This window comes from Falco peregrinus, chromosome 9 (assembly GCF_023634155.1).
Source record: "Falco peregrinus isolate bFalPer1 chromosome 9, bFalPer1.pri, whole genome shotgun sequence".
Taxonomy (NCBI): Eukaryota; Metazoa; Chordata; class Aves; order Falconiformes; family Falconidae; genus Falco; species Falco peregrinus.
In genome coordinates this window covers 18,821,835-18,837,669 of record NC_073729.1, presented here as the reverse complement: position 1 = coordinate 18,837,669, position 15,835 = coordinate 18,821,835, and the positions used below count along the sequence as shown (strand labels likewise).

Sequence of the window (15,835 nt, the reverse complement as noted above, 5' to 3'; positions counted from 1 at the left end):
ATGCCTTGTTTCCCTGAGATTTTGCTATGGGCTGGTTAGCATTCCTTGTACATGTTCTGTTTTTCTGCTTGTAGATTTCGTAGTATTGTTCTAAGTTTTGCATTTGCATGGATAAATTGTGCATCAGTGGCCTTCAGTAAGCTGTCCTGTTTGGTCTTACAGTATTTCGGTCCTAATAATCAAAATATTTTCATCGTAGTTAATCAGATGGCTGTATTTATGTAGATTTCTTTCCTGTCGCTTAGGTAGTGGTTTCTCAGAATCACTTTATGCTGGTAAGCATTAATAGTGCCTTTGGAAAAGGTGGTTCTTCCCTTTCATGCCCCGGTTGTTTGCTTCTGGCCCTCTGCCATCTTCCTCCTGCTGCTTATGCAAACATTTGCATGGTGATCCAGTTCAGAGACATGGTGGATACAGAAACTAACCTCCCAAAACAAAAAAGCTGGAGTTTAACCTGGATCCTGGAACCTTTGTTCTGCTTCACTGTTTGTGTTAGTGCAGAGATCAAAGCACTCTGTGGGCAAGAGTGGAGTGGTCTGGGGTGTGAGGGAGGGTGGGATTGCTCTTTGGGAGGTAATGCCAGTCATTAAACCTTTAAAGTAAGAGTGTAAATTGGAGATTGGACCCTTCAAATTTCAAATTGCCTGTTGGCATTGGTCTTCAACTCAGATTTTCTTCTATGCAACCTTTTCTGCAGAATGTGGAGAGGTGTGAAATGCGTGGTGTGTTGGGATTGGTACCTCTCATCTTCAGTTCTGTCTGAAATGCATTTTGGTTTTAATATTAATATAATTAGAAAAGGCTGTGCTTGATATTCTCCAGCATTTTAATTTAGTAGCTTGGTGAGCTGGTTCTTGAGCTGATATCTGTAATCCCAAATAAAGCTGCAGAATTCAAGTGTTAGGAGCTGTGGCAGGCTTTAAAGAGATTGAAATCCCTTTCCTCAATAGTTTTTCTTCAGAGTTAATTATTAAATACCTCTTCCTAGCAGTTGCAGTTATTCGAACAGCAAACTTTTCTCACAGTCTGGTTAAATGGCATTATTCAACCCGTAACAATGCTGACTCTGTATCTGAGATATTCCCACAGGTACACCTTTAACTCATCTGACAATAGCAGTCTAGAGGACTTCTCCCTGCAGGCAACAGGACTGTTATTGTGCAAATGAATGTTTATGTAAAAATAGATTGTTCTTATCATGACTAGGAGCCAATGACCCTTGAATTTGAAACCTTGCTTTGAGATCTAGCCTCGTTGGCCTTGGACAAGACGTTTGATGTGTGTGCCTCAGCTGTATTTTAGAGAGAGGAGAACTAATAACTGTTGTGATTAGTCAGAAATGACCACTGCTGTGAAACCCTAGCCTACAGCCACACAGTACAAAACAAAAATCTCACAGATTGGGGAAGGAACGACCACATCCTTTAATGTTCTTTGTTGTGATTTTACTACCAAACATTAGTCTCTGTGTTAAGGGTGCATTTCCTTCTCTCTTGCCTTACAGTAGTCTTGTCCATTGCAGAAACCCAGGGGAAGCCTTTGCTGCAGCTGCAGCATTGTTCTGCTCCCGCTGGAGAAGTGCCACAGAGGATTGGGATCTCTGTGCATGTAGCTGTTTGCTTTTGTTGGTTGTCAGGTATATATTAACTGTTGAATCTGCTCCAAGCAGACAGGACAAACACACCTGCACTTGCCATATTTGTGGTGTAGGATACACTAAGGAGGGGACTTTATATGGGACAGATCTTTTAAAATGGGTTTTTGTGTGTGTATATATATCTTTGTTTTCCATATTTACCAATATGAAACTAGATAGGAGGGTTTGTTACTTTGCAGGATCCACAAAATTGTATAGATGTAATTAAGTTGGAGATTAAAAAAAATTATTTTTGGATAGGGCAGATGTGGTGTTTATCTTACAATAAATCTATGTTTAATGAAGATACCCTGTCCAATGTGTGTCTGTATCAATGATATCTTAAGCCCTTTAGTAAATACCAAGTTTATAATATTTAAGATATTAAGATAAAACCAAATTTAAACATATATATTTAATAAATTCTTTTCATATGATGTTTAACAACTGTAAGGCTCCAAAATACAGATCAGACTGTCCCTGCTCTTGCTTTTTTCCCCCTGCTGTGTCAGTTTGCACTCAGTGGAGCACAGCATTCTGACAGAGAGTGAGCAAACTGTGGGAGTTGAATTTCTTGCCTTTTGATACCTGCACAGTTTTAATTCCAGTCTTCTATAATGTGCTCTTAATTTTTTTTTTTTCTGATAGAAAAAGGAAGTTAGATGCTACTTGCCCCTGGGTTTCTTTAGTTTATTCATAGACTGTTTTGAACTCTCCTTGGTGGTAGGGTGGTGACAAATAGCAGGATAAGAAATTCCTGTAGATTTTGTGAAAGTTGCGGGCTGGAGAGAGAAAAAAAATAATCTAAAAATAGCATCTGTAAGGGGAAGGCAGCAATGTGAGCTTAACTTATTTCATTTGGCCTGTTGGCCTGGGAAACATAACCTGGCACTAGTCATAGAGGCAGACTAAACATCTCAGTGCTCCCACAGAGCTGAAGGGCAAGGTGCTGAGGGAAAAGTACAATAATAAGAGTAAGCATATAGCTATTCTTTTATTCTTTCATCGTCCAGCTGTTTTACAACCTTCTTATGTCAGAAGTGGTGTTTAACCAGCTGGAGCTTGTGCTTCCTTTGTTCAGCCAGTGGTTAGGGCATGTGCAGGGGCCAGGGAAGGAGAGCACCTGTGGCTGGGACTTGCCGGGGGCTCAAGGTACAGGAGTTGGAATCACAGACAGAGAAGCAGCAAAGACTGTTGTGGTGATAGTTTCCAGCGTGAGTTTTCTTCCACAATCATTGGAAATCTGTTTTTATTCGTTTACAGAGAAATTTTTTCTTCACTCGGCACTTCTCTGTGTCAAAAGCAGCCTCTGATGTATCACATTGCCACATACACAATCAGCTTATAGGAAGCATACTATCTGTTGTGTTTTTAAGAAAATGAAAGAAGGTCTCCCAGACAATCGTGCCAGCAAAACCCAATCTGTATTTTATCTATATAATATCCTTTCGAACCAATGAATTGCCAGCTGGGAATTAGGAACTTGGGATGCTGTATTTTCTTCTGCTGTACAAGCCCAGGTAAGCCAGGCAGCCTGCCTTACTTTTCCTGAGTTAATAGTTTTCGTTGTGGAAAAGTCTTTGGACTAGCACAGGGACAAAACTGAAATGCTTCCTAAAAGATAACAACATTCCTGTGGGAGCTATAGTAGTGAGCATCTCCAATTAACAAATGGTGGTATCTTCATTTCAATGCCATTTAAGAGACAAACAATGAAATTGCCCTAAGGTGTCTATAGATTTAGGTAGATGTGCTTGACCTGTGCTCCCTGGCAGGATCTACTCTACACTGGGACCTCTGCTGGTTTAGTTTCTCCAGTGGTTAGATAGTATTGTTTAAAAAAAGGTGTTTAAATGATCTGCTTCTCCATAGCGCTGGTGAGGCATAGGTTCTGTTTATGTTGCCACTGTAGATATGTTTATACATTTAATCTTTTAATCTGCATTGCAGAAGATCAGGTGACTTGTGCCTTATTGATGAGTCTCCAAGGAGATCTTTGTCCCGCTATTTATTAAACTTAAGTGCTTGATACGTGGAACCTGATTCTTCAGCTAGTGATTTCGCCTTGATATTCCATAATGAGATATTTCTGGGTAGTTTTTGCATGAAAATCCACTTGCCAAAACCTTGGGAAGTTTTTTTTCTAATTTAACTCTTTTATTTTTATGCTGCATAATTGCAGTTTACTGCTCTGTTGAATCCATTGCCCTGGTATATATTGTTCTCTCAAATGGCTTTAGGGAGAGACAAACCATGTGCTGGTCTTACTACCTTTTTTTCTCACACTCACTGGCCTATACCTCTTATTCTCCTTAATACTGTATATTGACCCACTATATTTTGACTTCATGTGATTTAGCATTGGTAGATGAATAAAGAAGTCATTGAAATGTTTATGCTTTTTATTGACTTAAGGTGCTTTGGAGAGCAGCATTAATCTGCAGTTCAGTGAAGCAGTTAAGAAAATGAAATACTCCCTCAAGAGTTTTCTTTTGTAAACAGATTGCATTAAGCTGCTGTGAACTGGCATGCCTTTGGATTTTTGAATGCACAGTTTTTGTCTTCATTAGTAATTATAGCTGAGGGTAATAACACTGGAATTGTCCTTCATCAGATATAACAATAAGACTTGATGATGTGCTTATGTGATGTGCTTTGGAAATGCTTGCCCTTGACCTCAAGCTTTAGGCCTTCCTTGCTGCTGCCTGTCCTCTGGTCTAAACGCTGGCTCCAACATATGGTCATCTCAAAATGCTAAATGACAGTGGTAGCCTTTTGTGCCTGCTTTGTAACTGTTGTGATATAAATGACTGGATGGTGAAGAGGAATGCATAATCTGGTTGTGCTATTTAGTTGCCTTGAACTAAATCATGAAACGCAGTGGTAAAGATGTTCTCCTAGTCCCTGCTGTTGTTTGACTGTATTTACTCTGGAGGATCTTACTGTGAGACCATTATAGAAAACATATATTTGAATATCTCAGTACTGTCACCGGGTATGAGTAACATCGTAAAGTCAGTTCACCCTCCTGTGCTTTACTTTTGGTTTGATGTATCTTTTTAATGTGGACTGACAGTTAAATTGGTTGTTCTTGGTTTTTTGTTTTTGTTGGGGTTTTTTTTCTTTTAACTGAGTTTTTTTTTTTTGGTGGTTTTTTTTTCGTTAAGAGAGAAATTGTCTTGGGAGCATTCTGATGGAAAACATGAAAAACAATGTTATACATTTTTCTAGCTTCTAAAAAATGAAAAAGTATATGGTTACCAAGCGCTGCAAAGTTTATGATGGTCTCTTCAATTTTTTCCAGTTTAAATTTTTTTCCCTATTTTCCCACAGAATAATAATTTTCATTTCCTGGAGTAGCTTTTAGTTTGTGGGACAAAAAAAAATCTTTTACTGCTGTAGTTGGAAAAACCCAGAAGGAAAATATTTGTTTGTTTTTACTGTGAGACCTTGGAGCACAAATGCCCTTACTTTGGGATTAATGTTACTTTCATTTTAGCCTAATCTATACCACAGATTAAATATGTTTCTGAAATCTGTGTTTGTATATATGTAATAGATGGATTTTGGTAGTGTTGATATTAAAGGTTGTTGTACGAGCCACAAACCACAAAGCAGCATCTGCGTCTGTCTTGCTCTCTGTAGTATTTAATTTTGGGGTTGATTCTGATATTTGAAAATACTGTCTTTTGTTACCTTACCTGTACAGATTCTCGGTGTACAGGATGACATTAGTTTAGCACCTATATTCATTTCCTGAAATGTCTTTTTGTGCTGGGAGAACTAGGCTTCAAAGCCAGATCTAGTTCTAAGTACAGTTTACAACAGTGCTATTTAGTAGAGAACCTGGTAATTATGCCCTTTTTTTTTTTCTGGATCCTTCGGGAGTCTGGTGTGCCTGGGAAGAAAGATCATCTTTCGTTTTATTACGCTTTTTTCCTTCTGCTGTCCTTCTTCCTCTTCTGTAGTAAATTGGTAGCCAGATTTATTTCCATTACACTCTGTCTATCCACATAAATTACAGAAAGAAATAAAAAGAGGATAAAACATGTTAAATGTGTGCTACTTCCAAGAAAAAAAAACTTGTAGCTGATTCATTTTTAAGACTTCAACTGTAAAATCTTTTTCTCCTTTGTATTGGCAGGATAAAAAACTTGAACATGCCTCGTAGCCCAACATCAAGTGAAGATGAAATGGCACAAAGCTTTTCAGACTATTCTGTTGAATCTGAATCGGACAGCTCCAAAGAAGAAACTATTTATGACACAATTAGAGCAACTGCAGAAAAGCCAAGCAGCAGAATGGAAGACAGTCAGAGTAACACATTAGTGATTCGAATTATAATACCTGATCTGCAGCAAACGGTAAGGCATATTGCATTGCAATTAAAAGAAAAAAAAAAAAGTTAAAATTACTAGCTTTGCTGGCTTCAATCTGCAGTAGATATGTTCTATTTCCTTACAATTTTTGATATATTACAGGCAAGATTTATGTTTTCTTTTAATGTCTACATTTTGTACCCCAGTGGTATATCTGAATGCCCAAACTACAGGCACCATCCCATCCAAGAGAGTGTATTTAGTATGTTAACTTGATGAAAGCTGTGATCACAAAGCAAAATACCTCTCTGATCTGCATTCAGAGGCATTTGGGTAGAATAAAGAGAATTCGGAATCTAAAATCTTGTTAGAAGATGAGGGTTGAACCTCAAAATCACATGTTATCTTATGAAAGCCTCACACATGTACAACCCCATTGTCTTCTCTAGTTTCACTTTTCATTAGATAGTTTGTGACTGATGCTAGACTGAGGTCTAGCAGGAGGTCATCGAATTCACTGTCTTTCTTTACCATATTCCTTGCCTTTCTCTGTCATCCTCCCACAAAAAGATATCCTTGTTAGGTAGCTGGTGCTTTTAGAGCATAAAGATGAGGAAAGAGAAGCACAAATAAATCTTTCCTTCCTTCTTTGCTGCTGTGCCTTTACTACATGGTGATCCTTCTCAGACTTCCACCCAGAGAAATCAACACACTCAATTTGGAGGAAGCATGACATCAAATGGTTCCACAGTTTTTTCAATGGCATGAAGTTGTTACTTTATTCTCTCCCAGCTCCTCACTGCTTATACAGGAAACATATCAAAGAATAAAATAAACCTTTTCTGATTTTCCTAGAGGAGTAATTTGCTAGCTAACTTGTGGACCTATGGCTGTATCTCACATCCTTAAATCTATGGGATACAAATAGAGACTTTTCAACAAAAGATTTAATTGCTCACACCTTACAGAAAGAATCGAACAGACTTTTCGTTTGGTAAAAAAATAACAAATGTCTGATTAATTGAGTAAATGATAATTAAAGTTCCTCTTTTAATAAAAAAGAAATCTTGGATTTTCCTTACATATTAGAATTCTACAGTCTGAATTCCTCACTCTTTCTTACAAGGAACTATTAAGTTGTGCTTCTTTTTTGGTTGAATGTGCAAAATTCAATGTATGGAATGTTAGGAGTGTAAACTTGGAAAAGTTTGCTGTTGTAACTGTGTAAGTAAACAAATTGTTGTCCTCCACAAGTGATAGAATTAACAATCTCTTCCCATCGAAGCGTTTGGGAGTTACTGATTCTTTCTAGAACTTGAACTTGTCCAGCTTTGTTAATTATCTAAATTACCCTGGGCCTCCTTGAATGCTGTTGTCGGGACTATCAATTGATGATAGGCATATGACTTTTCATTTCAAAGATGATTGTAAAAACACATTCTTTCTATGGATGTGTGCTACATACATCACTCGCTCTGTACTGACATTTAAGATCATCATCATACCGTGCTGTCACTAAAGATCTATCTCAGATGAAATTATTCCTTTCTTTTTAATTAAGTTCATTTTTAGAATGATAGAGATGGCCTGTCTACAGGCTGACAGGGAAGAGCTGTTTTGAGTGTGGCCTCAGGTGTGGTTGTAGAGCTCTTTTTCTAAAGCCCAGCCTACACAGTGCTACAGAAACTCAGAGAAATCTGTGTTGGAGTTTGGGAGCATTATCTCTTAAATTTTTGTACATAAAAATTTTTTAGATGAGGATTGCAGCTGAAATTGCAGTACCACTCCATTAGTTTATATGGTGTGAGATCAACCTATATGAAGAGGAAGTGGCATGGGGCCCAAGCTGGACAGGAAGGGTTCAGAGGACAGAGCAGGACTGAGGCTGCTGTGAGCCACACATGGGATTTTTATTAAATCTTGGCCAAAGCAGTCATCATCTTGGGTCTTTCATTTCAGTATTGATTGAAATACTGAAATCTGCTTTGTACGTCTTAAATTTAAAAGGGTTTCGCCTGAAGTCCTCTGTCAAGACAAGCTCTGACTGGACATGGTTAGGATTTTATTGATGATCCTACCAGTTTGCTATATCTTTGTGTTCATTGCTCAATGAATAGATCCAGTAAAATGGAAGGATTAACTTTACTTGCTAGGTTGACTCTGCTTTAAAAACAGTGTTAGCCTCCTGAAGCCCTCTTATTTCATTACTTTATTTTTTAGACCAATAGTAAGTTATTTATTGACACTATTGAAACAAATATTTTTTTAAAAAATTCATTTTGTGCAGGAAATGAAATAAACCAAAAAGTATTTTCAGTTTTGTGTTTCATTTGTTCATTTTTATTGCTTTACTGTTTGCATTTTCCCCCTTTTCAATAAACTCTTAATGAAAACTAACTCAATTGTTTTAAACATGTCTATAGCAGATTATTTATTTCTGATGTCATTTATGAGCCCACAAGCTCTTGTACAGAAAAGTGAAATCTGGATCCAGGTTTGCAAACAGGAAGACTGATAGCTTAAATGTAATGTAGCAAAGTCTGGAGAAGAACATAGTTCATGAGCTGTGTTACAGCTACAAGCCAAATCCAACATACACCCCATTTGCTGTATAATTATATTAATTTAACATGAGGTGTTTAAAATTAGTCTGTTTAATCAAAGGAGCATGAAATGACATAGTTTAGGTTTATGTTTTTATTCTTTATTGTTTTTTAGAAAGCATGATCAAGAACATACTTGTTTCAAAGAAGGCAAGTTTCGAGTTTTAGGTAAAACTCAACTCACTGGGAAGCTTTAAACCCCTAGATAAACTCACTAGGATTGAAAGTTTGCTCATCTGCAGTGACTGTGTAGTAAATCACCTTCATTTCACTGTACACATGAGATAAGAGCCAAGAATCATCAGTAGGATGTGCTGCTCTAGAAAACTTTATAAATTATCACCCATTGTAGGAAATCTGTCTTGTTGCCCTTTTATTCTCATTTGAAACTTTAAAGTAAACCTTGACAAGTTCATTTGAGGCTCTTCTGAAGACTTACTTTTCAGTTCTTATATAAATTATTTTTTGTGGTCTTTTCAGTTCAGATGAAAATCCAATGTATTGAAACAATGCTTTGTAGAAAGTATAATTTCTTACTGCTTTTGTGCATCAACGGTATTCAAGTAAGTGTCATTCTTGGCACAGAAGGGTGCAGGTTATTTACATGAGCGACTGAAAGATTTCCTTGAGCTCAGTAAAATTACTGAGTGAATGGAGAGCATAGAAGGCTCTCCACATTCACAAACATCTGTGCATAGGAGAGTGGATAAAAAAGCTTTATTATCTGGCATTTACTTTCCAGATTTAATAAGCCAGGAGGCTCATCTTTAATAGATCCTTAGTGGTGGCAGGACACAGATGTAATCTCTTCTGACCAGAAGCTTATTTTCAGTGCATCCAGCCGAGAGGGCTCTGGCTTGACTATGTCCTGCACAACTTGCTACTGAGGTGGAAGTGACAGTAATTGATTACTTACCTCTCTTTGCAGTAGTGGTGTAGGGTTTCTTGGCAGTTTAGGCAATATTCCATTGTTTGCCCTTAACATGAGGTCGCTTCATCCCCAGAGCTGCAAAGTTGAGTGTCATGCTGTCAGCAGCACTGACTGGCAACAGATCTGCATCTTTCCTCCTTGTAAGCAGAACTGGTAGGCAACAGCCCCAGTAGTTTGCTGCCCAAGGCGACTGCCTCCCTTGTGCCTAAAGGCAACCATGTCTGTGCATGGCATCAAATGTCTTTTGGACATGGAAAACTGGGTGAGCTAACATGTCTGCACTTTCTTCTGTGATGCCTGGCATATCTGACCTCTCCCTGGACCTTTCTGGTCTGAATCCAGTCTAAGTCTTCTATCCTTTTCCTTTATCAGCCCATGTAGGAACATATCACGAGTCTGGTTCTACTCCAGTAGCTGTTTTCAAGAAAATCTCCTTTGCATGATATTCCAACAGTGATGTCCAATGTTTTGTGCTTAGAATTCTCTTTTTCACAGACTTCAAGAACAGATCTGCCAGCCAGTTGTTTTAAGGGATGTTTTCATCACTTTTATTATCAACACACGGTGATTGTTCTGCTATTTTGTTTTATCCTATAATTATGGACTTCCTCAGGTTATGTTTAAAATCAATAGGCTCAGATTCATATGTTTTGTTAAATTCTGATGCTGAGATGGGATTGGCTCTGCTGAAGACTTCTTTGAAATGCTTTATGCCCATGTGTTTTGCTGCTCCACTTCAGTAATGAGCATTTACGGACTCCCTCCTTCTGTTTCTTTTTATATTGGATTTTCCATGCGAAGTGTTGTTTGGTAAGTGGCAGTTTGGTAAAGCAACAGCTTAAGTTGTAGTTGCTTTTATGGTTTTCTGCTTCTGTATTGCTTTATATACTTCTGTATCCTTTCTTTACTTTTTCCAGTATTCCTTGGCCTTTAGGATTAAGAATCTTTTCCTTAGTGCTTTTATTTCTTAGATAGAACACTTGTTTAGTTTGTGCAACTTTTGTTGTGAAGGAAGAAGTGCAGTCAGCACAGTTGCAGCTTGAGTCACATTTTTGCTTAAGATGCCTCCATTTTTACTTGTTTCAAGTCTGTACTGCCATCCACCGATTCCAATCTGTTCCAGGTTTTCGTTTTTAACTTTTTACAAGTACTCTTCTGTATTGCATCTTGTGACTGATTTTCGTTGCTGCTTTCTGTTTATAGTTGGTCTTTCTTTTGATCTTCAGTTTGATGATTGTGGGTGCTACTGACATCTGTTCTTATGCCCTTGGTCTGGACAGATGATCTGACTTGCCAGGTGGTGATGGTGTGGCCAGACTGGTTTTTTTGACCTGTCATCTCATAAATTTTGTGTTTTCTGAATGCATTTTGATGAAGGAGAGCAGTGCCTCCAAGAATTAATTTGAACACTGAGCACAAATAAAAATGAGCCACTTGTTCTTTTTTTCTCTGCTTTTTTTTTTCTCATGGCACCCAACTCTCATTTGCATTTCCCACTTTTTGGTTGTCACCTATTTAATATCGATGTCTTCTATTGAAAGGAATTACTTGTATTTTGATATTCTGACAATCACATTCTGGAGGCAGCTGTATAAACCATTTGTCATGGTTCTGCTGTTGCAGTGCAGTTCTGTGTGATTGACAACTTTGTGAGTCTGATGAAAAAGATGTGTTGGTTGGTAGATTTTTAACAGATAAATGTTACTTCACAGAGATACTGTATCATGAACATTATTCCCATTGAATTAATATCTTTCCTTTAGCTGGAGTAGGTGAGCTATACTTTCCCCTTGCTTCCAGGCCTTCTGTTTCGCTTAGTGACTTAGTCTCACCGGTGTGCAGGAATGCAGGATTATAATTGACCATGTCTGTCTTGATAAAAGAGCTTTAATATCAAAAACACAGGTCTCACATTTCAGCAACCAATGTTGATGTGATGTCTTGCTGCTAGACTTGGATTTTGAGTGACTTATTGTGGTTTTGATGGTGTTTTTGAGCCACGCAGGGCTACTTTTTTGATTCTCATTTGAAAAAACTGTTGCAATTTTTATGGTGCTTGCAGCTAGCCTTCAAGACAAACTATCACCTTTTATCTGGTCTTGAGATGCAACGAAAACGGTGGAAAGACTAGATCCAACATCTGTCAATGCAAAATGTCTTTGTTTCATATGCGTTTCTGTAGTTCTTTGCCACTTAAACTATCCCCAGTTGTAGGGTTCTATTGTTGAGAATTTACTGAAGATTATAAAAAAATTGTCTAGCTTTTTGACTTAGCTACTGTCTCATTTCCGTGTGGTCATTGCACCATGTACATCTAATTCATTCTTACTTATTTCATGGCTAAAGCAATCTATGTGTAGATTCTGCTGTGACTCAGCTGACATTTTCTCAGGGTAGAAAGTATGGCAGTAGGTAATGACTTGTCTACACAATAGAGATGATGACTGTGGTGGTCTCTGTCCTGAGAGGGTGGGCAGGTGGACAGAGAAGCAGTACAGGTTAGGTGTTCCAGGGGCAGGTCGATCTAAAATATACTCTATGCAGCGCTTGAGCGGTCCTTCTTATCGTCTTGTTCAGCAGCTGCCTGTGGGAGAGTAGTAACAGCTTCCATCTCTATCCTGCCTGGCTTCATGGAAGCATAAGTAATCACTTGTCTCACTAGTTTCACTTACCTGACTCTGAGAAATTTTGGTAGGAAACAGTTGTTTGGTTATTGATTTGCTTTTTACATCATTTATCTTAATTCTTTATAATTTATTAACAGGATCGTAATTTATTGGAATGAGTGCATTTTTGTTTCTTGTGAATCACTAGAAAAGCTAGGGCTGTGAATAAATGAGTTTGTGAAATTATTAGTTTCAAAGTGTTTCCATATTTATTCTGCTCTGCTGTTGAGCACTCTATAAAATATTGTAGTTACTGTGGTAGAAATACAACAGTGGTGTAGTTACCAGATAAGTCATTTTCAAACAAGCCTTTGAGCTACTGCACAAAAAGAATTCCTCACTGCCATTCCTCACCACCTCACCTCACAGTGTGGTGAAGATGGTTAAACTATTATGTCCTGTCCTCATGCATTAAATGAACATGCCAATCTCAGACCTGTGGAAAGTATTTCAGAATATAAAAGTTGTGCATTGCTGATTCAATGTGCATAAAAAATGTAGAAAGATTTATTTTCCATTGAAATCTATTCTGAAGAAATTCTAAATTATAATTTCACCAATTTAGCAGATCTTTGAGAATTAAAAATACACAACAGTATCTGCATTATTTGCAAGCAATCAAGAATAGATAGAGTACAAGAATAGACTGAACAAAACAACATGTTGAGTTCTCAAGGTGCATTAAAAAAACCCGAGACTTAATTATACTACAGTCAGAAGTTAGTGTTTTGTGTTATTAGAATAAAAGCAGTCATACAAGTCCAAAAATGATTTGTTTCATGTAAGAAAGAGTTTCTTGGGGGGAAAACCCACACAGTAATTTCAAAATTATCTTTGCTTCTTCCCATTTTAATAGCATTTGTTAGAATCTTTCAGGATGTGTGGATAATGACAAGTCATTGCATAGTGATACAGCTTGTAGAAGTTAAGCTCGTAACATATGTTGTAACTGACAATTTTTAGAGTTACTGAAACTGCTGATGTAGCATCAGTACTTGAGCCGTATCTCAAAAAGTGCAGTTTGTGCAGGAACTGATGAAAAACAAACCAAATAGTAATTTTTAGTAATTCATGGCCAGATGTGGTGGAGCTGGACAGATCCCAACGTTCACGAGCCTGCCTTGCTTCCTTGGGCAGACCCCTATGAGAAGCTATCGCGGTAGCTTCAGTGGCACTAGCTGGCAGCAATGAATAGAAGACGTCTCAGTCTATTGATTGTTCTCATATCTGAGGATTAACTCACAGAAACAAAGCCAAATTTCTCAACTTCAGTATGTCATGATATTTAAAACCAGCAAGTTGTTTCGCTCTGATAAAATGAATATATGCAGAGGACTGGTTGACTGTAGTGTTTGCTCAGCTGAAACAGCTGTAAATTGAATGTCCTTCATGTCCTGGTTGTACCTTTTACATTGAAAATTTTTGCCCCGTAATATTGAAACAGTCAAGAAGACATTGTGACTTCTGCCTTTGAATTTGCTTTTCAAAATTTACAATTGAAATACTCAAATGAATTTGTTACTTGATTTGTGTATATGGGATTAGAGATTACTTTCAGATATATCTGGATCTTGCCAGGATAAATATGTTTAGTTCTAAAAGACAATCTGTAGCCATTTTCCTATGGATGACCTTGGGACTTTAAAAAGATGCCAACAGATAACACAGAGGTGAGCAGTGCAGAAGCAGCTGTGGGTAAAGTTAAAGACACTTCACTCTTCATAAAACATCAATCATTTTTCATGTATTTCTGTTCTTACCTTTATGTCCAATTATAATGTGAAGAGTAGCAGAGGTCTTCAGAAAAGGCCTGAAGAGTGGTTACTTGACAGTATCACAGAATTACAGCTACATTCATGGAAATGTACTGATAAAAAAAGATATATCCATTAACATTTTTTCTTGGCCTATGTGCAATCTGTGCATGCTGTATTAGATTGTGAGGGGACGGGAACATCCTTTGAGTAGGCAAAGAAGGGACTCCTGTGCTGTAGCTCTGCAGCTTGGTGCAAGCCCTTCTTATGGCCCAGTATTGGGTGAGTTGGCAGCACCATACAGTCATGATGCTGAACATCAGAGGCAACAAACTGGTTTCTAGGCATTGCCGTCTACTGGTAGCTTGTAACCATTGACTGCAACATAAACTACAATTAGAAAAAATCCTATATTTATTAAATTTCTGAATTACAGCTTGGTAAGAAGCAGAGAACTGGAAAGCATTTTCAAGGTTTTCGAGTCCTCTGCTGCTTCATGTCATATAGTTCCTCCCTTAAATTTACCCTAAGATAAATGTAGCTTAAAATGAATTAAAATTCTTGCCTGAATATCAATTTTTGTGAAATTGTTGTGGATCAGACTGATTGTCTGAAAAGCCAGAAATCAAGTGCATGGTTAACCATCTTGTAACATCCCTTTCACTTGGATTTTCAAACAGGTGTGCCATGAAGATGTTCTTCCTCTGAAGAAGGATAGTCTCTGATGTTTGTGGAAGGACTTGAAATGTCCTGTGTTTTCACAGTATTTGTGCATTAGTTATTATAGAGGAATGCATGTCTGAAATGTAATTCTGTTGATGTATGTTTTGTCCTGGAATTTGTAGGTTTATTTTGTGTGATTGTATATATTTATGACACAAATTTTAGAATGTAATATACTGCTTAAATTTTTTTTCATTAATTAGACTTTTTTTTTTAATAATTTCTATTTGCAGAAATGCATTAGATTTAACCCAGAAGCTTCAGTGTGGGTTGCAAAGCAACGAATTTTGTGCACTTTGAATCAGAGTTTGAAAGATGTCCTGAATTATGGACTGTTTCAGCCTGCAAGCAATGGTAGAGATGGGAAGTTTTTGGATGAGGAACGACTTCTTAGGGAATACCCACAGCCAGTGAATAAAGGAGTTCCTTCACTTGAGGTATTTTTAGATCTAATACCTGAAACATTTATATTCTGATACAAACTATACAGTAAGCACTATCTGAAGTTTTTACATGCACCTGAATTGCATTTGAGAAATAGTGATCAGCAAGTCTGAACTTGAACCCTTGCTCACAGAAGTGCTGGCATTCATTTGCTCAGTGGAGCTGTTCCATGTGTTATCCCCAAAAAGCTGCAAAGAATAAGCCCACCCACCCCACCCCACCCCACCCTGGGAGATTGGATTTTGGAGTTTTCCTTTGCTGAGGACATGGGAGATGTATCTTATTCTGTGATTTAATAAAGAAATGTAAGGTTCTAGGTTAAGCTTTTGAGCCTCTGATTAGGTTGCAATAGTAGGGTAGCAGTTGCTGAATACCTAGCCTTTGCTTTCTTCCAAAGAGAGGCTCTCTCTGTCACATTAAAGCCATCCACCTTGCCCAGTTTGATTTCTTCTGTGCCCACCTTCAAAGTGCACACGTTTCCTATGTCTGTCTCCTGGGAAAACAGTAAGGGAAGAGAGTATGTATGTGTGAGGCAGTCACACATAGGCACTGGAATTTCCCCCACCCCTCTGTTGCTCATGCAGAGGCTGTGCAGCTGGGGGATGAACTGGGCAGAACTATTATGGCACTGGGCAAACATGGAGCAGAACCAGATCACGCTGAAACACAGTATAGCAGGAAACTGGGGCATGAAACTAGTATTTAATTAATTTTGATATTGCTTGTGTGGTGCTACGTCAACCACAAAGAACCTGCAGT

At 37.9% G+C, this 15,835-nt stretch overlaps 1 protein-coding gene across 7 annotated transcripts in view; it reads left to right on the top strand.

Moving 5' to 3' along the window:
* The window catches only part of SHANK2 (SH3 and multiple ankyrin repeat domains 2), a 354,214-nt gene that overhangs the window by 39,153 nt on the left and 299,226 nt on the right, over positions 1-15,835 (top strand). For all 7 annotated transcript variants that reach the window (XM_055814242.1, XM_055814244.1, XM_055814240.1 and 4 more), the window contains exons 4-5: positions 5,781-6,000; positions 14,866-15,069. In XM_055814242.1, coding sequence (XP_055670217.1) covers positions 5,797-6,000; positions 14,866-15,069 — 408 coding nt within the window. In that variant the 5' untranslated portion in view covers positions 5,781-5,796. The remainder of the gene's footprint in view (positions 1-5,780; positions 6,001-14,865; positions 15,070-15,835) is intronic.